This window comes from Ovis canadensis, chromosome 17 (genome assembly GCF_042477335.2).
Source record: "Ovis canadensis isolate MfBH-ARS-UI-01 breed Bighorn chromosome 17, ARS-UI_OviCan_v2, whole genome shotgun sequence".
In the NCBI taxonomy this organism is placed as follows: domain Eukaryota; kingdom Metazoa; phylum Chordata; class Mammalia; order Artiodactyla; family Bovidae; genus Ovis; species Ovis canadensis.
Window position 1 is genome coordinate 17988354 of NC_091261.1, and position 23841 is coordinate 18012194.

At 43.9% G+C, this 23841-nt stretch overlaps 1 protein-coding gene across 11 annotated transcripts in view; it reads right to left on the reverse strand.

Moving 5' to 3' along the window:
- Nucleotides 1–23841, reverse strand: part of DCLK2 (doublecortin like kinase 2) — a 190274-nt gene that overhangs the window by 22464 nt on the left and 143969 nt on the right. For 7 of the 11 annotated variants that reach the window (XR_011249771.1, XR_011249774.1, XM_069556730.1 and 4 more), the window contains 5 exons: nucleotides 15013–15088; nucleotides 13566–13674; nucleotides 11555–11612; nucleotides 1644–1763; nucleotides 915–1061 (listed from right to left, as the gene is read on the reverse strand). Coding sequence is in view for 7 of the 11 variants with exons in the window: in XM_069556730.1 (XP_069412831.1) it covers nucleotides 915–1061; nucleotides 1644–1763; nucleotides 11555–11612; nucleotides 13566–13674; nucleotides 15013–15088 (510 nt within the window). In the remaining 4 variants the exon portion in view is untranslated. The remainder of the gene's footprint in view (nucleotides 1–914; nucleotides 1062–1643; nucleotides 1764–11554; nucleotides 11613–13565; nucleotides 13675–15012; nucleotides 15089–23841) is intronic. The other 4 variants (XR_011249773.1, XR_011249772.1, XM_069556731.1 and 1 more) reach the window with 1 other exon arrangement.

A 23841-nucleotide genomic window follows, 5' to 3' on the forward strand; every position in this document is an offset into this window, starting at 1 on the left:
TTAAGGTGAGTGTCGTGCTGGCCAGATGGGTAGGGAAGGGAGGACCAGGACAAGAGGCTGGAAGGGTGGACTGTACCAGACTGTGACACCGAGCACCGTAACAGAGTAGCCGCTCCTCTGCAGAACAGCAGGACAAAGCAGACTTTCCAACAAGAACAGTCAGCATCCCTGGGGCTCAATTTCCATACCCGCAAAGCTGAGCCGAACAGACTATGTTAGGTTTCCAAAGTTCTGCCCTGCACACGAGCGAACCCTTCCATTTCTGTCTCTGATCCTCTAATTCTGTCACCAATTTATCCAGCATAATTTTTTGCCTCATAAAGTAATTTCCTGTTTGTCTTTCTCCAATTAGTACCAACCATTAAAACATAAATGAAAATGGGTTTTCTGGGCTTCCCTTGTGGCTCACAGGGCCAACGCAGGAGACACAGGTTCGATCCCTGGTCTCGGAAGAGCCCACGTGCCGTGGAGCAGCTAAGCCGCTGTGCCACCACTACTGAAGCTGTGCTCCTCCTGAGCCCATGTTCTGCACCTACTGAGGCTGCCTGGCCTCGAGGCCACGCTCCGCAGCCAGACAAGCCAGTGCAGTGAGAAGCCCCCACACCACAACTAGAGCAAAGCCCGCACAGCAGCGAAGACCCAGCACAGCCACAAAGAACTTTCAAAAAAAGGAGGAAAGAAAATATGCTTTCTGATGTCTGGTAAACAGTAAATGCGGAAGTGCAGATCAGTTCAAGAAGTCCATCAAGACTTTATGGTCACTGACTTGATTTTCTAGATTTAAATTCTCTTGGCCCTTTACCTGCAGGGTTGGTATAGAATGTCACAGTCTGCACAAGACTGTCTGCGTGTGACTTCTGCCACTTTAAAGGGAGTGAGGCCAGAGTTGGAACAGAAAGGCAGGGACCACGTACCAAGAGGTTCTCGGGCTTGATGTCCCGGTGCACGATGCTGAGGGCGTGGAGGTACCTGAGGGCGCTGGCCAGGTTGTACACCATGGCGCTCCCATCCCTCTCCGTGTACTTGGTTGAAGAGGTAATTGCGTCAAAAAGATCTCCACCCTAGAGAACATGTAAGAACACATCAAAACATCAACGGTGGCAGAAACAAGACTCACAGACGTAGAGAACAAATTTACAGTCACCAAGTGGGAAGGGTGGGAGGAAGGGATACCTAGGGAGCTCGGGATGGACATGTACACACTGCCATGTTTAAACTGCAGAAGCAACAAGGACCTACTGTCCAGCACAGGGAACTCTGCTCAATGCCATGTGGCAGCCTGGATGGGATGGGGATTTGGAGGAGAATGGATACATGTATATGTACGGCTGAGTCCCTTTGCCATCCACCTGAAACTATCGCAACGTTGTTAATCGGGTATACTCCAGTACAAAATAAAAACAAGCTTAATTTAAAAAAAATCAACAGTGGCAGGGCTATGAAGGGGACAAACAAAGCTCATCAGCCTGAAAGAGGTAAGGAAAAAAAAGACACAAGTGCCGCGCAAATGAATGAAGATCCATTTCACAAATAATGAAAGTTTCAAGGCAGCAGCGTGCATGTCCACTGAGGGTCTCTGAGAACACTGCTAAGCCTCGGGATCCAGCACTAACGGACTCTCCTGGGATCTCTCCGCCTCTTACCTTGACCAGCTCCATCACCAGGAAGAGCTCGGTGGCAGTCTCCATCTCCTCAATCAGCATGATGATGTTCGGATGTTTCACCCTGCGCAGGATCGACACTTCGTTCTCAATCAGATGTTCCTGGGGAAAAGGGTTTAGAGGGGTGGATCAGACACGACGGAACAGGCTCCGTTCCTGCGTGCCGGAGGACAACACGGGCTGTGGGTCTGAGCCTGCAGGAGTGGAGACAAACCGCACCCCAGGGACAAGACAAGTGGCGTGGCGGCTCACGGAAACTAACGGAAGGACTTCACACAGCCCTCGCAGCGCTCGGTGTGCTATCTGGACTGTAGGACACGCTCCCTCCTGCCTCTTCTTCATTCCCAACACTTCAAGAGCTCCTGATGCTGTGAGAGCTTGGGCTTGCCACACTGTGCTGCGTAATGCAGCTGGAATCACTTTTCCCTCTCAGTATACACTCAGAAATGAAGACAGCATGTAAGGAAATTTGGCATACTTATGGACTGCAAGGAGATCCAGCCAGTCCATTCTGAAGGAGATCAGCCCTGGGATTTCTTTGGAAGGAATGATGCTAAAGCTGAAGCTCCAGTACTTTGGCCACCTCATGGGAAGAGTTGACTCATTGGAAAAGACTCTGAGGCTGGGAGGGATTGGGGGCAGGAGGAAAAGGGCACGACCGAGGATGAGATGGCTGGATGGCATCACTGACTTAATGGACGTGAGTCTGAGTGAACACCGGGAGATGGTGATGGACAGGGATGCCTGGCATGCTGCGATTCATGGGGTTGCAGAGGGTCGGACACGACTGAGCAACTGAACTGAACTGAACTGATGGGATACAACTTCCAGCCTTATAAAGATTTTTAGCTTTTAAACTATTTACCAACACGAATTTGAATTTTATGTTGAAATTTGTGAAAAAGAAAGTTTCCTCCTCTGTATTTGGGTATGAAACCACTCACCAGATAGATGTTCCCTCTCTTGTATTTCAGAAGTCAGGAAGCATATAGTACCAGGGGGACCACCGTCCTCATTTCAACCCTAATCACTTCTCTGAAAACACCGCCTGATTGTCAGTCCTGGTGGGCAATGTGGTTCGGATCAGCACCGTAGCAAAATGTTTACTCACAGCATTAAGGAATTATTCTTAGTATGCCAGCCCATGAGTCATGAATGATTGCTCTATTATGAGATGTTAGAAATTGCTCAATAATGTCACATTTGTTGATCCTCGTTAACTGTAATAATGAATTGTTTAGAATTTAGGGAATGTTCTGTAAGACTGCTAATTGCCCTATTATACACTTTAGGTTTTCAAACAGCTTTCTTCATATAAGTTTACCTGATAAGAGCTACCATTTAGTACCCAAATACACACACGCACATATATGTCCACCGTGTGTGCGTGTCCCTCTCACCACCCTTTTTGCCTCCTCTGCCCTCATGAATCTCGGAACTAAACTGAATGTCCCTCTGCGGTAATAAGATCGTTATCTTATCTCTAGTTTAGTGTACCATTTATGCTTCCTCGCTTATCTCCATGCCTCCATGTATATGTGTATTTTTACTCAAAGCAATCTCAAATATTTCTGGACAATAGATGGAAGCATAAATTATAACAAGCCAATAAATAATATCCAGACAAAAGTCTGTGGCAGCCTCATGGTGAGTGGTGTTTTTTGAGTGTTGAATGCACCGTGTTTGTCCAAACGTTGGCAAATGACAGTGCAAACATTAAACAGAAGCCTGGAGGATCCCAGTGACGGGGGAGCCTGGTGGGCTGCCGTTTACGGGGTGGCAGAGTCAGACACGACTGAAGCGACTTAGCAGCAGCAGCAGGGGGAAGAAAAGGGCTTCCCTGGGGGCTTAGTGGTAAAGAATCTGCCTGCATTGCAGGAGCCCCAGGAGATGTGTGCTCAATCCCTGGGTCAGGAAGATCCCTTGGAGGAGGGCATGGCAACCCACTCCAGTACTCTTGCCTAGGAAATCTGGTAGACAGAGGAGCCTTGGCGGGTCACAGCCCATAGGGTTGAAAAGAGTTGGACATGACTGACTGACTTGGCACACACACAGGGGAAAGAAACCACCATTCCCCAGTCACTGTACAGGGTGCTTGCGTAACATCTCCACGCTTATTCTTAGAACAGTTCTTTGTCTAGATTCCTGACATCCAAGCTGACATCTTTTGGAATCTTTCAAAATGAAAATGATAGCTGCCAAGCTGAAACTGATTCCTTGAAAGGCTGGAACTAGAGGTCGCATCACCCTGAGGTAGGCTCCAGGCAGGACCACACTAGGCTTCGTACCAAGCAGAGCACCTATGCCTACTAATGAGTAGGGCTGGGAAGACGTAGCTGGCTCTGTACTCGGCGCCCAGGGAAGAGTGGCAGGTCTCAGACCCTAACCGACCACGGCAGAGAGGCCGCAGGGCTGCCGATCCGGCTCCGGCCGCACAGCGCTGACTTACAGAGTGGCAGCGTCACCAGGCAGGCACAGAGCCCTGGGCCCTCCCAAGGCAAGCGGCTGGGCAGCCGGGCCCTTGTGGCCATGGGGACAGAGACTCAAAAAACGGTCCATGTTCACACACTTCTTCAGAAGCCTTTGGCTCATCTGTGCCAACCGGGTCCTTAACCACAGTAACCGCAGAGGTGGTTGTAACTCTGTGAACAGGTAAAGGCAACCGAAAGAGTTTATTTCACTCTGTGTGACGCCAAGTCGACACTGTAGTAAAACAGGCGTTTGATTTGGAAGCTAAATGGATCTATCATGTCAGCTCTCCTCCCGCCTCTCCGTCGCCCGAGGTGAGGGGGAGTCTGTAAATGTACCTCTATTCAGGGGTTCTGCATGTGATGCTAATTTCCAGGGACATATATAAAATAATTCACATCACCAGTACCCCAAGAATGCACTCAGACTGGAGCTAAAATAGAGAGCCCAGCACTCAGGGAGCCCGCACCTCTCCAAAGTCGTCATCTTCACGCAAAGGCACAGCAGAGGCTCTTCTGGGACGCAATGTGCAACTCAGCCCTGGGCCTCCAGCCGTGTTACGTTTCAAATATTAAGTGGATATTCCAACAACATTTTTTCCACCACTATTTATTATCTTGGCTTGCTGTATGCTACTCAACAATGCCTAGTATTCTTTGCACATACTGAAGGTTTTTGTTGGGATGTGGGACTTTTTGTTTCCCAACCTCTGACTATGTCTGTAAAAATGTCTTTGAAGGACCAATCCACTTTTTACAGTAAACCATCCTCAGAAGCAAAATGGAATGGTGCACAAAAATCTTTAAAAATGCTATCTTCCTAATTCTTAAACAGCCCATATGTAATCATTGTTTCTAATATATAAAGATGCTCTCTAGGTTACATTTTCCAGAAAAATATTTCTAAATACAAGATGAACATCACTTTTGTCTCGAACTGTACTGAACTTACATTATTCAACCACCCACCATTATTTATGTTAAGTGATTCATGATTCTAATTCCAAATAATTTACATATGAATCATTTCCTGGCAGTATGCCAAGGTTTTGTGTGTGAGAATAAATGACAAAGAAAACTGCCAACTTGGCAAAGGATACAGCCTTATCCTTGGCCAGGGTGGTTTTTAACATCTAAAAGAGAGACAGACAGGGCCAGAGACAAATGGATTTGGGGAATAAACAATGCTCCCAAACCAAACGATTCGTCTTGTGTCCAGTCTTTCCCGCCTGTGTCCTTTGTCTCACTGAATGAACCTGGCTGCCGAGAGCAAAAGGGCATTCTGCCCTGACCCTCCCTCCCGCACCCTCCTGCCCAGCTCATCAGTCACCCATCCCCGCCAGGCCTGCCTTCTCAGTAGCCTCAGAACACATCCATTCCCTCTTTATCCCTTTTGCCAATCTTTTTTCTAGGCCTCCAGGCATCTGCAAAGGCAATTTTGTCTGGAACTTCCTTTCTCCACTTCTTGATGAGCTCCTATTTATTCTTCAGAACCATGGGGGACCTCACCTCCTCTAGGTAGCCTCCCTTGCTTAATCATGGCTGGGTTAGGAAACCCTCGAATTTGTCCTCACAGCGCCCTGCGCTCACTCCAGTCACCTGCTGTCTTGGAGGTCTTTGTTTACCTTGCTCTCCAGCAACCAGCACGGTTCATTCTTGAGTAAACACATCACACACTGCTCACTGTTACAAGTTTTACAGCCGGTATCTATATTATGGAGTGAGTACCTCTGAGGATGATACAGTGAGAGAGACGAGATGTTCAATAGTTATACATCATGAGTGTGGTTGGTTAAATAACAGCCACACAAAGTTATCAGGTCTTAACGCCTAGAACTTGTAAATACTACTGTACTTGAGGAAAAATAATGTCTGGAGATATGATTAAAGCCACTGCAACAAAGAAAAAACCGTAGATTTTCTGGGTCCCATTACAAGTGTCTTTATGAGACAGAGGCAGAGGGAAAGTTCACAGTCAGAAGAAGCAAAATAAACACAAAGACGAGAGGGAGATGTGAAGCTGGAGGCGGAGTTCGGAGTGATGTGTTCCTCCAAGCCAAGGAATACTGTCAGCTCCCAGAAGCTACGTAGAGTCAAGGAACAGATTTCCCCCACAGCCTGCAGAGCAAAAGTGGATTTCAGAGTTCAGCCCCTGAAACAGTGAGAAAAATGCTCTAAGTCATCAAGCTGGTTGGGAAGTTATTCCAACAGCCTCAGGATGCTAATACAGCATACATTTAGATTTCTGTCCTGCCCTGACCCATAACATGTAGATAATGAACGCAGAACGCTGGGGAGAAAAGGAGGGAAGGGCCACTTCTAAGCACACCACAGAAAGCTCCAGGCTTTCTGAATCCTCACATACTGTGGGGATTCAGTAAATACTTAGAATGATTATCATTTAGAATATTAGGCATAGAAGAATTCTTAAATTTATCAATATCATAGCCTTCTCAAAAGCCTCCATAAATCTGGCCCCAAGGTAGATCTTGCAAAAATCTCCTACTTGGTATATAAATCAATGATGTCAGAACACTCCCTCACACCATACACACAAAAAAAACTCAAAACGGCTCAAAGACTTAAATACAAAATAGGACACCATAAAACTCCGAGGAGAGAACATAGGCAAAACATTCTGACATTAGGTCAGTCTCCCAAAGCAACAGAAATAAAAGCAAAAATAAACTAATTCAACTTATAAGCTTTCATACAGCAAAGGAAACCATAAACAAAATAAAAAGACAACTTACAGACTGGGAGAAAATATTTGCAAACAAGGGCTTAATTTCCAAAATATATAAACAACTCATACAATTCAAAATAACAAACAAGCAAATCAAAAAATGGGAAGACCTCAAAAGACATTTCTCTGAAGAAAACTTACAGATGGCCAATTAGGTACAAGAAAATATGCTCAACACTGCTAACTGTCATAGAAATGTAAATCAAAACTATAATCAGATATCACTTCACACCAGGCATAATGGCCATCATTAAAAAGTCTATAAATAATAGATTCTGGAGAAGAGTATAGAGAAAAGGGAACCTTCAGACACCGTTGGTGGGAATAAAAATTGGTGCAACCACTAAGGAGAACAGTATGGAGGTTCCTTAAAAAAACTAAAAGTAGAGTTAGCATATTACCCTGCCATCCCACTCCTGGACATACGCCTGGAGAAAACTCTAATTCAAAAAGATACATGCCCCGTGTTCACTGCAGCACTGTTTACAATAGTCAAGACATGCTGCTGCTGCTACTAAGTCGCTTCAGTTGTGTCCGACTCTGTGCGACCCCACAGACGGCAGCCCACCAGGCTCCCCCGTCCCTGGGATTCTCCAGGCAAGAACACTGGAGTGGGTTGCCATTTCCTTCTCCAATGCATGAAAGTGAAGAGTCAAAGTGAAGTCGCTCAGTCATGTCTGACTCTTCGCAACCCCATGGACTGCAGCCCACCAGGCTCCTCCGTCCATGGGATTTTCCAGGCAAGAGTACTGGAGTGGGGTGCCATCGCCTTCTCCAGTCAAGACACGAAGGCAACCTAAATGTCCCTCAGCAGAAGGAAATGTGGTGCACACACACGACGGAATATTACTCAGCCATAAAAAGAATGAAAAATGCCGTATGCGGCAACATGGATGGACCTAGAGATTATCCCACTAAGACACGTAAGTCAGACAAAGATAAATGCTATACTGCACAATATCAAATACTGGAGTGGGTTGCCATTTCCTCCTCCAGGGGATCTTCCTGACCCAGGGATCAAACTCGGGTCTCCTGCAACGTAGGCAGAATCTTTACCACTGAGCCACCAGGGAAGCCCCAAATCACTTGTATGTAAATCTAAAACATAACACAAATGAAGTTATCTACAAAACAGAAACAGACTCTCAGACGCAGGAAACACACCACGGTTACCAAAAGGGAAAGGGGGTGGGGAAGGGGTAAATTAGGAGTTTGGTATTAACAGATACAAACTAGCATACCCCTACTATACCCAGGTCCTACTATATGGCACAGGGAAAGATATTCACCATTGCATTAATCTATAATTTAAAAAAATATGCGTATAATTGAATCTTTTGGCTGTAAACCAGAAAGACAACATTATAAATGAACTATACTTCAACTTAAGAAAACCTCCTACTTGGAAGAACCCAACATGCTTTCCATCTCCTGGGCCCCTGCTCAGGCTGTGCTGACCGCCTCTAAGGCTGTTCTGTCATTCCTGCCTATTCAAGCCCTGCGTGCGCGTGTGCGTGCATCCTCAGCCATTCAGTCACGTCTGACTCTTTGTGACTCCGTGGACCGCAGTCTGCCACTACCCCACTGCTCAAGTTCAGCTCCAGTGCTTCTTGCTCTAAGGCATCACCACTGAGCATCTGCTTCTCTCTCATCTGCTTCCCTGAACTCCCAAAACACTCTTTACAGAATTGGTATTAATCTGTATATTAAATCACCTTGTTCCTAGCACAGAATCTCACACAAACATCAGATGTTAGATAAACAGTAAATTAACCTAATAACACTCATACACATTATAGAAAAAGCAAATAGAAAGTCGGAGGTTAAGAACTTCCCCCCAGGTTCTTATTACAGGAACAAAGGCAGAAATTGAACTTGGAGGAGGAGCTGATGGACTAACCCAAAGATCCGATCACTGCTCTGCCTCTGTGTGACTTCTGGGAAGCTATCTAATCTGTATTTCTGTCTTTATCTGTAAAACCAATACATCTGGTTTGCAAGTCATTAAAGATAATGTGCGAAATTCCTAAATGTCCAAGCCTTGATAGATAATACACTTTGATAAATGGATAGATTAATACATTTTGGATAGACATTACATTTTGATAAATGGCAGACATTGTTTTCAGCGTACTTTTCTGTGTACATCTCACAAAGCAGAGGTGAGGAACAATGCCCCAGGAGAGTGTTTTAATACCTGCCCTAAGATTTTGTTTAAAAAAAAAATTCTCTATACCATTTTTCCCGAAGGATAAAATTCAGTGGAAAAATCTACTTATTGAAAACAAGTATGAGAGGAACAGATACAAACTACTATACATAAAACAGACATGCAACAAGGATTTACTGTACATCCTATAATGACCCATAATGAAATACTGATATTATCTGAAAAGAAAGAACTGAGTCACTTTGCTGAAACCAGCACAATATTGTAATCAACTATCCGTTTTTTCAAAAGTTTTGAAATTATAATTTTCTACAATGTGGAAATAATTGCTCAAGTAAGCAAAACAGAAGGATGAAAACTAACTACATGAGCACAAATTATAAAAATACAATGACATTCAATAACAAGGAAAAACAATACCTCAATTTTTTTTTCCTTCAACCAAATGTTTGAAGTGACCTATTCATTTGTCTTAACACTTGGTGTATCAGACTGTATTTTTTTGCATGAAGATCTTTTTTTACTACTACTGAGACTGCTGCTTAAATTTTAATCAGGTAAACAGTATTCTTTCCATCATAATTATTTTTAAACTTTTTATGAAGAAATACTTTAATGCAATTGTTTAGAACCTGACTCCCCAAATTACAACACATTCTGCTTAAATCACACAATATCAGATACAAAGAGTAACACCCACTCCCATATGGAGAAAGTCTCAGCAGTTGAAAATGTAATCAGATTGTCAGCACAATAGGTAAAAACATACAGAATTACTTAAAGAAAATTAAATTTAGAAAAACCTTATTCAAAGAAAGGGGAGCATTTTGCACAGACTCTGCTTCATTAGCTGTCACAATGTAGTTAAAGAAAAAAAAAGTGTATGACAAATCTGCCTACTGGATTTACATTCTGGGGCCCTGAGAAATTTTACCACAATTATTTTAGGCTTTCTGTTAAAAATCCACAATTTTGTAAATGTCTGATGAAGAATAGTTTTACAAGTTCCATAAATACAAGACCACTACGGTCACATCAAGTCCTCCTAGCAATAAGTTCTGAATCCCTCTGGCCTATTAATAATTATCAGCTAACATGTGTTAAACTTGTACAATATACTGGTACTTTTCTGCATATCTTACATGCCTTAATTAATTCACAGTAACTTATATCTTAAATATTATTAATAACTGCATTTTGTTAGTTATTAGGAAGAAACAAAGGCACAGAGGGGCTAACTAATGTTTCCAAGGTCACACAGCAAGAAGACACAGGATTAAACTTAATACAATCTGTCTAGAGTAGTGCTGTTCAACAGCAACGTGACCCACACATGTAAATCTAAATTTTCTAGGCAGCCATGCTAAAAACTATAAAAAGCAGGTAAAATGTATGGCTTATTTAACCCCAGATGTTCAAGATATTACCATTTCAACATGTAATCAAATACAAAAGATAGTGAGCATCTTACATTCTTCTTTGAGGATTACGTCTTCACAATCTGCTGTGTGTTCACACTTAGCAGACATTTCAGTTCAGACTAGCCCCATCTCCAGTGCCAGGAGCTCAGAGTGGGACCGCGAGTACCAGAGCCTGCTCTCCCACCTGCTAGCTAGCCACCAGAAAGGAATCTAAAAAGGTCTTTGTCGTCATTATTAGAGAATATTTATCTTTTCAAACGTAGTTAAAATACCAGTAACCTCGCAGCATGCCCTCATTTGATTTTCTTTCCCCCAGCTGGATCTTGAGAGTGGGACGGAGAACAAAGCTCATCCACTCGGAGAGACGATCCATGGCGTGTGTGCACATCCTGATTCAGCTCCTGTTACTACATCCTCGGAAAGATGTCTGTACAGCCAACATGCTTGGAACACAAAGATGGTGACTGCCCTGGCCGGGAGGGCGGATCTGTTTCCTGACCACGGTAATAACGTCCTCCTCTGAGGCAGAGCTTGGCGAGGATACTAGTGGCTCCCCTAAGACTGGGGGGTTCCTAAGCTTAGGGATCCTCCACTGTGACACAAACCCACTCTGGGCCTTGGGAGTTAAGAGGAACCAACGCCAGCACGGAGCTCACGCTACCTGCTATGCCACAAGTAAGTGCTTTTTTGTGTGTGACTCAGGAATGCTGTGTCTTCTGCCACATCTATAAAGCTAGAAAGCTAATGTGTTAGTCTGAAAGTAGGGTCAAGTCTCAGACCCCTCACTGTTCTTGACACAACTTTTTTGTGTGTTACTAGGTTCTGACATAGTCATCTCCCAGAGAAGAGAACGTACATTTTTCGATGGTTAGGATAAAGATCAAATCAAGTTACTGTTTTAGGATTAAGGTTTCAGAAAAATGGCAAGAAAAAAAAAAGCTTGATATGGTTTTCCCCAATACTACCAGCAGTTAATTCCTGTTATGAGCTTATCAAATCACCACTTAAATTCCTTCACCACAGTAAACAGCTCTAAGTGTTTTCAGTTTTTTTTTTTTTTTTTTACAAAATATTTATATATACTGTACCTTTCCACAACATTTGGCTTTGTCTATAATCTTCAGGGCAAACTCCTTTCCGGTTGACCTATGAATAAACAGAGGAAGGCCATTTAAAGACATACATCAAAGACACCATCCTTCCTGATTCCCTCTACAGCAGACTCTGGGAAGAAAGACTGGCTTCCTCTTCTATACCCCAGAGAGGATGCTGAGTGGGGTCTGGGAGAAAAATACTTCCCAAAAGATTTTTTAAAAACCCACAAAGCCACACTGTCAATTTCCTTTTATAAATATCAATCATTACAATATTATTAAGTAACTCATATTTAAAATAGTTAAATTCTGTTGCATCAAAGCGGGACAAAAGATATTTTTCCACACTTAAATCTCAAAAATAGTTCTCTTAGGAGACAGAATAAAATTTAGAAAAACGAATCAAAGTAACAGAAAATTTTCTTTTATCAATGTCTTTACAAGAATCCATTAGTCCATCAGGCCACAATTCAAAACTGAAAGTCCCTAGACTTGCACTATCCATTCTCAGTCAAAACTCCAGTGAAGATCTGCTGCCATTTCACCCCCACCTCTAAACACTCCAGTCTGGTACTAGAGACATCATTTCCTTGGACACAAGAATCTGGATGATGTTATTTAACCTTTATTCACATCATTTAAGCTCAACATGCCAAAAATACATCTTTCAGAATTCAGAAGAACAGTTCAAGAGGGAACACTGTGGTATTCTTGGAATGCATTAGTTCTCCCAATCACAAGCTACATTTGCTAGGTGGTCACAGTACACACTGATGACCTACCTTGGAAGAATAACTTTTATCTAAATTAGTATATGGTATAGATAGTGGTAAAGAACCCATCTTCCAATGCAGGAGACGTAAGAGATGTGGGTTCAATCCCTGTGTGGCAACCCGCTCCAGTATTCCTGCTTGGAGAATCCAGGGACAGAGGAGCCTGGCAGGCTACAGTCCACAGGGCTGCAAAGAGCTGCACACGACTGAAGCAACTTAGCATGCATGTCTGCATGTATATATACTGTGTTAGTCACCCAGTCGTGTTTGTATATATGCGTATAGAGTATAAACCTGCTTTCTACTTGGAGAGACGAATCAGGTCTCATCCATGAGCCAGACAGAAATGGGAAAGAATACGATTCATTAAAAAAAATTACATCTCCTACAGCACTTACCTGTGGCAGGCTTTGCTCTCAATGCTACAGTTGTATTAATCCATTTAATCCCTGTAGTAACCCCCTCACTTAATATTTAATTTCATATTACCAGTAGTTCAGGATACATGGATTCCGACTTTACTCAAGATCAGAAGCAGCCAACTTTTGCACATATTCAAATAATATTTCTGCTTTTCCAGCCTTATTTTAAGGTCTTGATTTCTCAAATGGTAAACAATATTAAAACTGGAAAAAAATTCAGAGTAGAGTCTTTGTACTTACAGGCTGCTATTCTAGCTGTTCTAAGTGGTAATTTTTGTTGTGGGGGTGGGCGGGAGGTGAGTTTTCCAGGAAGTTCTGGTAACTACAGTTTTTCTGTTTTGCTGCATCTTTGGTGGAGGTTTACTGCTCATTACATGGTGCAGAAAGCAGCTCCTTGTCTCCTGAGCTCCTTTACTTAGCTCTGGTACACAGACCGTTGCCCAAGCAACAGGCATCTAAAATATGCCTTCTAAAGGCTCATTAGAAATCCGAGCAATATTTGGTTTATGTTATGGGAAGGGCTTCTCTGGTGGCTCAGACAGTAAAGAATGCCTGCAATGAGGGAGATGCGGGTTTGATTACTGGGTCAGGAAGATCCCCTAGAGAACGGCATGAACCCACTCCGGTATTCTTGCCTGGAGATCCCAGGGACAGAGGAGCCTGGAGGGCTACAGTCAAGCTGCCTGTGGGCATGCAAAACTGCTTGTCCCTAGGGTAGAGTCTTTGAGAAGGCCTTCTGTTCATTCAGGTAAGAATAAGTTCCAAAGCAGAAATGTATGCATCAGTGAACAAGCGATTATCTTCTCTCACCTGTCCATGCACTCTTTGACGACTGCAAAATTGCCATCTCCAATAACTTTCCCAATTTTGTATTTCTCGAGAAGAGTCGACGACTCAGAGCACCTGTGTCCATCCACACCTGCAAAAAAAGGATAAACGCATACGCTAATGAACACATCACATTTCACCTTGATGTTTACATATTTGTAAAATAACAAATCTAAATGCACTTCTATATCTATAGTAAAACTAACGAAAATCCTCTGAGCACATTTTCTTAATAAAACACCTGAATCACCAATTTCCTTTTAGCCTTGTTGGCTGGAATCAGAAACCAACAAAATCAAGAAGACTCTTGAGAGTCCCTTGGACTGCAAGGAGATCCAACCAGTCCATCCTAAAGGAAATCAGTCCTGAATATTCATTGGAAGGACTGATGCTGAAGCTGAAGCTCCAATACTTTGGTCACCTGATGGAAAGATCTGACTCATCAGAAAAGACCCTGATGCTGGGAATGACTGAAGGCAGGAGGAGAAGGGGACAAGAGAGGATGAGACGGTTGGATGGCATCACGAACTCAACAGACATGAGTTTGAGCAAACTCTGGGAGTTCATGATGGACAGGGAAGCCTGGCGTACTGCAGTCCATGAGGTTGCAAAGAGTCGGACACGACTGAGTGACTGAACAAATTCCTGAAATATCAGCTGAAAATAAGTGGTTAACTTTGGGTAATAGGGAAGTTTAACTAAAATTGTAAATTTTTTGTCAATCCTGGGGAAAGGGGAAGGGGGTGATGGTGGGGATTTAATCTTAGACATTTTTTTCCTCAAGATTTTCTAGTAAAGAAAATTCTGGCCAGTCATGAATTAAGCTAAGTTAAGTTAATGCCAATTTCTGGCTCCAAGTTATCTCAAAAAGAAGGTGGGGGGAGGGGCAGGAGGAGGAAGTGGTTAAGACTGACCACTTTTCACAATGCATCCCCAAGTGGACTGTACACAGCAGACATCAAAGAAAGAAGCCTACTTAAATTATCAAAGAAAAATGAAAATCTACATTTAGGAACTGTAGGCAGATTCAGTTCAGTTCAGTCACTCAGTCGTGTCCGACTCTTTGCGACCTCATGAACCGCAGCATGCCAGGCCTCCCTGTCCATCACCAACTCCCGGAGTTCACCCAAACTCATGTCCATTGAGTTGGTGATGCCATCCAGCCATCTCATCCTCTGTCGTCCCCTTCTTCTCCTGCCCTCAGTCTTTCCCAGCAGATTGCCACTAAGAAAAAATCATGGAAACCCAGAACTAAAATCTGAAATTGGGATTACTTAATTAACACTGATGTGACCCCTGACAACTAAGGCTGAGAAGGTTAACCGGGGTCATGATCTCATTGCTCTTTAGAGAGACCACCATACAGCACAAGTGGGCGTGGGGGTCCACCAAGCTCACATGGGTGGCTTCCACACACATTGAGAGCTACCTTCAGGACTCACGCAACGATCAATCTCAGGCCCTCCGTTGACATTGGAAGAAGATCGGCCATGCGCAGAAACCTGCTGCAAAAGGACAGTGCTCGTTATTTATTCAGCTTTTCGACTATATGGGTGAGTTTCCACATAGAATCACACAGAAAGAGAGGAAGCATCCCCTTGCTTCTCGTCTCACCCTTCTTCCTATACAGAGTCCCATTAATACAATCGCCAGTCTATGTCTGACGCAGGATGCAGCATGCTTGGGGCTGGTGCATGGGGATGACCCAGCGAGATGTTATGGGGAGGGAGATGGGAGGGGGGTTCATGTTTGGGAACGCATGTAAGAATTAAAGATTTTAAAATTTAAAAAATAAAAAACTAAAAAAAAAAAATAAAAAAATAAACCTTAATCATGGAAAAAAAATACAATCCCTTAGACACAGTACTTTCAATTAGTATCATGAGAACTGACACTGTGCGCCTCTTCTTTGACACTGTATTACTTTTGATCTCAGTGAAGTAAAGAAAAGGAGATTTTCACGGCATCACCGATGAACAAGGTAGTCACTCACAGCACAACACCCTCCAGAGGGTTCAATACCCAGACAGCAGCCCTGACCCAACCAACTCCTTTACCATCCTAAGACAGTAGGAATGCCTCTGCAGCATCATAAGGGTTTTTTTTTTTTTAACTAGGAACCAGAGGGAAATAGAAGATAAAACTAAATGATAGGTTCCCACCTAACAAAAAGCTGAAGTTCCCAGTCTAACACACAAATATCTCTAAATTTTTCAGTAAACTGAAAAGGCAGAAGAACCAGAGATCAAATTGCCAACACCCACTGGATCATCAAAAAAGCAAGAGAGTTCCAGAAAAACATCTACTTCTGCTTTATTGACTATGCCAAAGCCTTTGACTGTGTGGATCACAACAAACTGAGGAAAATTCTTCAAGAGATGGGAATACCAGACCCCTTGACCTGCTTGCCTCCTGAGAAATCTGTATGCAGGTCAAGAAGCAACAGTTAGAACTAGACATGGAACAACAGACTGGTTCCCAATTGAGAAAGGACTACATCAGGGCTGTATATTGTCACCCTGCTTCTTTAACTTATATGCAGAGTACATCATGAGAAATGCTGGGCTGGAAGAAGCACAAGCTGGAATCAAGATTGCCGGGAGAAATATCAATAACCTCAGATATGCAGAAGACACCACCCTTATGGCAGAAAGTGAAGAAGAACTAAAAAGCCTCTTGATGAAAGTGAAAGAGGAGAGCGAAAAAGTTGGCTTAAAGCTCAACATTCAGAAAATTAAAATCATGGCATCTGGTCCCATCACTTCAAGGCAAATAGATGGGGAAACAGTGTCAGACTTTATTTTGGGGGGCTCCAAAATCACTGCAGATGGTGACTACAGCCATGAAATTAAAAGACGCTTACTCCTTGGAAGGAAAGTGATGACCAACCTAGATAGGATATTAAAAAGCACAGACATTACTTTGCCAACAAAGGTCCTTCTAGTCAAGGCTATGGTTTTCCCAGTAGTCATTTATGGATGTGAGAGTTGGACTATAATGAAAGCTGAGTGCAGAAGAATTGATGCTTTTGAACTGTGGCAAAGAAGACTCTTGAGAGTCCCTTGGACTGCAAGGAGATCCAACCAGTCCATCCTAAAGAAAATCAGTCCTGAATATTCATTGGAAGGACTGATGCTGAACCTGAAACTCCAATACTTTGGCCACTTGATGTGAAGAGCTGACTCTTTTGAAAAGACCCTGATGCTGGGAAAGACTGAAGGCAAGAAGAGAAGGTGATGACAGAGGATGCGATGGTTGCATGGCATCACTGACTCAATGGACATGAGTTTGAGTAAGCTCCGGGAGTTCGTGATGGACAAGGAAGCCTGACATGGCGCAGTCCATGAGGTCGCAAAGAGTTGGACACGACTGAGCGACTGAACTGAACTGAAACTGGAAAGGGCTTCCCAGGTGGCTCAGCAGGTAAAGATTACACCTGCAATGCAAGAAATGCCCGCAGACATGGGTGGGGGAAATCCCCTGGAGTCGGAAATGACAACCCATTCCAGTATTCTTGCCTGAAGAATCTCATGAAGAGGAGCCTGACAGTCTACCCGTCCATAGGGTCACAAGAGTCAGACAGAACTGAAGCAATTGAGCACACACAGGTAAACTGATTCTGCCTATGATACATACGTTTGTCATTGTTGTTACTGTTCAGTTGCTCAGTCATGTCCAACTCTGCGACCCCATGAACCGCAGCACTCCAGGCTTCCGTAGCCTTCACCATCTCCCAGAGCTCAAACTCATGTCCGTTAAGTCAGTGATGCCATCCAACCATCTCATCCTCTGTCATCGCCTTCTCCTCCTGCCTTCAATCTTCACCAGCATCAGGGTCTTTTCTAAAGAGTCAGCTCTTCACATCAGGTGGCCAAAGTATTGGAACTTCAGTTTCAGCATCAGTTCTTCTAATGAATATTCAGGATTGATTTCCTTTTCCTTTAAAATTGACTGGTTTGATCTTGCAGACCAAGGAACTCTCGGGAGTCTTCTCCAATACCACAGTTCAAATGCATCAAATGATAAAATATGTATCATTATTTACTACTATTTTATGTGTTGTTTATTATGCTGTAGGCCTATGGAATGTTTTTTTCATAATTTCCAAGGGCTATTACACCTCGCAACTCAGTCTTCTCTCTTTCTTCTTGACCTTTCTTCTCTTAAAAATAAAAAAAAAGTATTCCTTTTAGGAGTTTACATGGTCAAAGGACTTAGTCACACACTAAGAAGCAACTCGGGCGTTTTTTGGCGCTGATAGTGTACACGCTTGTGCCTTCTTCATCCCTGTATTCCCTCTGTGAACCACAGGGCCGGGTGAACACACCACTCAACTCACACTTGCTAAAGGAAAACACAGCCAGCACAGGTCCAGGGCAGGGACCCAGCCACCCATGGCCCACAAGCTGGAGACCCGAATCCACTCCGGGTAAAGCAGGAAACCTCACAGGTTCTGAGTTTCATTCAATCCAGGAAAACCCAATACTTATAACATTCCTTCAGACAGGATCATCCAGAAGTTCTTTGGGGATAAAATACAAGCCTCGGCAATGACAGGCATATGAAAACTGAGCTGTTTCCTCAGATTTCACATAAGCATACCTGTGTGGATGGTAAAACCAGGAGTGGTGTGTCTTGTTAGGAAACCCAAGGCCACTGGAAACCAGTGCTGAGATGCACCACATTAGCGCTGCCCTGAGGAGTCAGCGCATCTCTCCTAAGTGTGTCCTGCACTCTGACACGTGAGTAGTCCTGCAGGAACGTGGGTGTGTGTGTGTGCCTCTCTCTGGCCACCTTCACCTGATGAGAACTGCAGGTGACTGAGCAGCTGGCTCCTCAGAATCCACTCACTCTTTCCTCATAACACAGGTCATTGGCGGACAAAGTTTTCCAAAATTTAGCTTTTTTGCTTGTTTCCTTTTAATTACCCTGCTAAAACTGATCCAAATTCAGCAGGAATTCATGCTGGAATATTTAAAAGTTAGAGTTTGAAACCCAAGCCCCAGAGGGCGGCATGAAGGGAAGCTGGAAGGAAAGCCACCACGTCCTCTGGAGCATTCGTGGACACAGCAGCCACTCCAGTCTGGTGGGCCTCGGCTTCTGACAACTCCCCCAGAGGCCGCCTCAGTCACCGGCAGGCTCCCCACGCCACGATTACTGCCACAGCAGCTCTTCCAGGGGAGACTTCAGATTCTGACCCAGAGCCTCACTGGGTCTTCGTAACCAACAGAACAACCCTCAGGTCTTCAGCCCACCTGCCAATGCAGGAGACGTAAGAGACCTGGGCTTGATCCCTGGGTTGGGAAGATCCCCTGGAGGAGGGTACGGCAACCTACTCCAGTATTCTTGCCTGGAGAATCCCACGGACAGAGGAGCCTGGAGGGTATAATCCATGGGGTCTCAAAGAGTCAGACATGATGGAGTGGCTAAGTAACAGCAGCAGCAACATAAATCATTTAGCACAGTCAACAACATGCAGTACTAACTCAACATTAGGTATCAGTACTTTTCCTCAAAACGCCTAACATAGGGCCTTGAAATGAGTGTATGAGAAAGGCTTTTGAATTGTTGAGTGTACAATGGCTACAACAGATGTTTCTATATAATTCACTCCAAGTCACTTCTCTCTTCTAATCCAACACTTGCTAGATTGAAAACTGTCACTCAAGGAAATAAGGAATCCAAATTAAATGCATATCAATTGGATCATTAATGAACAGTATGAAAATGCAAAAAAAAGATATGACACTGAAAGATGAACTCCTCAGGTTGGTAGGTGCCCAGGATGCTCCTGGAGAAGAGCAGAGAAAAGCTCCAAGAGGGACGAAGAGGCTGAGCCAAAGCAGAAACAACACCCGTTTGTGGCTGTGTCTGGTAGTGAAAGTAAAGTCCGATGCTGTAAAGTACAATATTGCATATTGGAACCTGGAACGTCAGGTCCATGGTAAATGGGAAGTGGTCAAACAGGAGATGGCAAGAGTGAGCAACGACATTTCAGAAAATCAGTGAACTAAAATGGACCGGAAAGGGCAAATTTAATTCCGATGACCATTACATCTTCTACTGTGGGCCAGAATCCCTTAGAAGAAATGGAGTAGCCCTCATAGTCAACAAAAGAGTCCAAAATGCAGTACTTGAGTGCAGTCTCAAAAATGACAGAATGGTCTCCGTTTCCAAGGCAAACCATTCAGTATCACAGTAACCCAAGTCTATGCCCAACCACTAATGCCAAAGAAGGTGAAGTTGAATGGTTCTATGATGACCTATGAGACCTTCTAGAACTAACACCAAACAAAGATGTCCTTTTCATCACACGGGGCTGGAATGTAAAAGTAGGAAGTCAAGAGATACCTAGAGTAACAGGCAAGTTTGGCCTTGGAGTACAAAATGAAGCAAGGCAAAGGCCCACAGAGTTTTGCTAAGAGAACACACTGGTTATAGCAAACACCTCTTCCAACAACACAAGAGAAGACTCTACACATGGACATCACCAGATCGTCAATACTGAAATCAGATTGATTATATTTCTTGCAGCTGAAGATGGAAAAGTTCTATACAGTCAGCAAAAACAAGACCAGGAGCCGACTGTGGCTCAGATCAAGAACTCCTTATTGCAAAATTCAGACATAAACTGAAAAAAGTAGGAAAAACCACTAGATCATTCAGGTATGACCTAAATCAAATCCTTAATGATTATACAGTGGAAATGATGAATAAATTCAAGGGATTAGATCTGATAGATAGAGTGCCTGAAGAACTATGGATGGAGGTTCACGACATTGTACAGGAGGCAGTGATCAAGACCATCCCCAAGAAAAAGAAATGTAAAAATGCAAAATGGTTGTCTGAGGAGACCTTACAAATAGCTGAGAAAAGAGAAGTGAAAGGCAAAAGAGAAAAGGAAAGATATACCCATCTGAATGCAGAGTTCCAAAGAACAGCAAGGAGAGATAAGAAAGCCTTCCTATGTGATCAACGCAAAGAAATAGAGGTAAACAATAGAATGGGAAAGACCAGAGATCTCTTCAAGAAAATTAGAGATACTAAGGGAACATTTCATGTAAAGATGGGCACAATAAAGGACAGAAACAGTATGGACCTAACAGAAGCAGAAGATATCAAGAAGAGGTGGCAAGAATACACAGAAGAACTATACAAAAAAGACCTTAATCACCCAGATAATCATGATGGTATGATCACTCACCTAGAGCCAGGCAACCTTGAATATTCATGGAAGGACTAATGCTGAAGCTAAAGATCCAATACTTTTGCCACTTGATGCCAAGAACTGGCTCATTGGAAAAGACCCTGATGCTGGGAAAGATTGAAGGCAGGAGGAAAGATTGAAGACATAGGATGAGATGATTGGATGGCATCACTGACTCAATGGACATGAGTTTGAGCAAGCTCCAGGAGATGGTGAAGGGTGGGGAAGCCTGGCATGCTGCAGTCCAAGAGATAGCAAAGAGTCGGACATGACTGAGCAACTGAACAACAGATTCTTAATAGAATAAGGATAAGAAGAAAGTCATTTGGGGGGAAGTTTCATATGTCAAAAAGTAAACAGAAAGATGCATTTGACCTCAGCTCACCGCTAGGTTACAGGGATGAGGGGGTGGACTGTCGATGCCTGGGGGAGCAGCAGTGGACAGTGGCCTGGCTGACCTGCATGTCTATACTTCACAACCCAGGACGAGGCTGCCCCACACCCTCGGGGCACAGCAGGCTGGGTCTGGCCTGGGCACTGGGCAGGAAGCACCTCCCTTCCTAGCATTCAGAGCCTGGGGAGTGTGTGGGGTGCAGACCCCAGCTCCACCGCTGCCTGGCTTTGCCCTACTCTCCTCTAGGCCTGCCTGCTTAGCTCTTCTGGAAGTGGTGACCCTCTTCTCACAGGTCTCTTCCCTGAGCTATCTGAGTAAGTTAGTTCATCACAAACTGATGTGCTCTGTGTGACTCAAGGGCTCTCTAAGAGAGAACTCCAGAAAGAGGCGAAAAACGCAGGCATCTTTACCTCCTTGTACATGTTCACACGGACGGATGACTTGCTGGAGTACTAACTGAATTCCCGCCAACCTCAGTCACATTCTCAATGTTTCTTTTGATTAAATTCTCATTCACACCTATCCTGATTCCCAGCGCTTACAAATTTGGTTGGTGTCGGGATTCAGAGGTGGCAAGGGGCAGAAAAGACACCAGGATACAGAGCCGGGGGTAGAAGCTGACAGTGTAGTGACCAAAATGAGAACTAGGCTGAAGCTGGCTTGAGGTGGCTCGGGGACAACGTGAGGCTGCAGGGCAACGCTAGGGGCTGCTTCCACGTGTATCTGACAAAGGTCTCACTAAACCTCCAGGAAATGCACTCTCTCAGCAAAGGCTGATGGCAGGAACAGCATTGTTCGAAACTCTCCAACAGAATGACACTGTTTCACAGTGCTAAACCTCCAGCATTTAAGAGACAAGAGAGCTAACGGAAGTGGCATATCTGATTACCTGTCCAAACATGTTCCTTTATTTGGAAAAAAAAAGCTTTCATGAAGGAAATGAAAATGCATACAAAAAATGAGGGAATCATTACATTATAACACAGCTCAACAGACAGGACATGATTAAATGCAGGGACAGTTTTCCTTCCCTCCATCAGCAACAACCTGTGCCAGATTTTTAGAGAATGCAAAGATTAGGGCTATGGTCTTTAGAGCCTGGAAGTTTACAGTCTAATGAAGAGGCATATGTGTACATGCAAAACCATTCCTGGAAACCTCACTGTTCCAGAATGTGGTTCTTTCTGATGGTTTGCAACCCATGCGCAGGAGCTGTTTCACTACAGCATGAGCCTGCACTGGGCACACCTGAATCACACCTCTACCCTCTAAGCTTGACCTCCCAGCCTGATGCTCCGAGAGTCCAAGAAAAGCTGAGTATTCACCAAGATCTCTGGAGAGATCCCTGGCAAACATGAAGTGTCCGTTGTTACATATAAGGCACTCTTGGTGCCCCGAGAGACACGCAGACAGAGAGGAAGGAAAACACAAGGGCAAAAGCCCAGGACTACAAAATCCCCTCCGTTTACCAGGCAGAATGTATGGATTTTCCCATCCCTGGCAAGAGAACTATTCTCTGAGTGAAGCAAGGAGAGAATAAAATATAGCATTCCTGATTAAACCTGTCCCGTTTCTATTGTCCAGCTAAATGTTTTTATTAAAATCTCTTAAAATGCTAATGTGCTTCATGCTTCCATCAGCAGCCAGGACGCTGAGACAGCGTGAGGACGGTGCCTGGGTGCTGCGTGTGATTGAGACACTCTTCCATAAAGTGTAAACGGATGGGAGGGAGCGTCTGGACTCTTTCAGGATATTTTCCATAATTACTAACTGGTTCAGAAAGATGCAATACACTTCTCTGGCGATCCAGTGGTTAAGAATCTGTCTGTGAGTGCAGGCGACACTGGTTTGGACCCTGGTCCAGGAAGATCCCACATGCCTTGGGGCACCACAGCTATCGAGCTAGCGATCTGCAAGAGAAGCCACCACAATGCAAAGCCTGCCCACCACAATTAGAGAGCAGCCCCTGCTCGCTCCAATTACAGAAGGCCTGTGCACAGGCGCAAAGACCCAGCACAGCCAATAAATAAATATGTATTTTTTAAAGATGCACTGATGTTAGAGGTGGGGAGAAGAGGGGCCTTTTTCCTGATGAGGTCATAGAGGGTGAAGAAGGGAAGAGACGGAAAACACCGAAGACCCTGCAAGTGCATTCTCTGCGCTCTCCACCACCGCTGGCCTTCTCTCTGGCAGCAGCAGCCCGTTTTATGAGGAAGGCAACTGCACCAGAATCCACTTCTGCTAAGAACTTTAAAAAAAACTTGAACACAGAGAAAAAAAAAAAAAATTCTATAAAGTGCCCTCAACTGCTAGCACCATTTAAAAGAGCATTCCTGGCAGACTGAGTTCATCCGATGACATGCCAGCTTGCCACATTTTTAGCAAAGAAGTCAGTGTCCTACATTAACTTTCTTTGACAAGTGGATTATTACTATTTCTATGAAATTTAAAGAGAAATGTTAAATGCTATATTAAAATTGTGAATTTTTGTTCATAAACATGCAATTCTCAGGGGAAAAAAGAGGCAAAAATAGTTCTACTAATGCTGGTCCCTACTTCATTGTGGTTTTCATAAAAAGAAGCATTTGAACAGAATCTAGCAGATATACTTGTGTAGACAGTTGACTTTCTTGAATGCATCTTGGAAAATGGTGCTG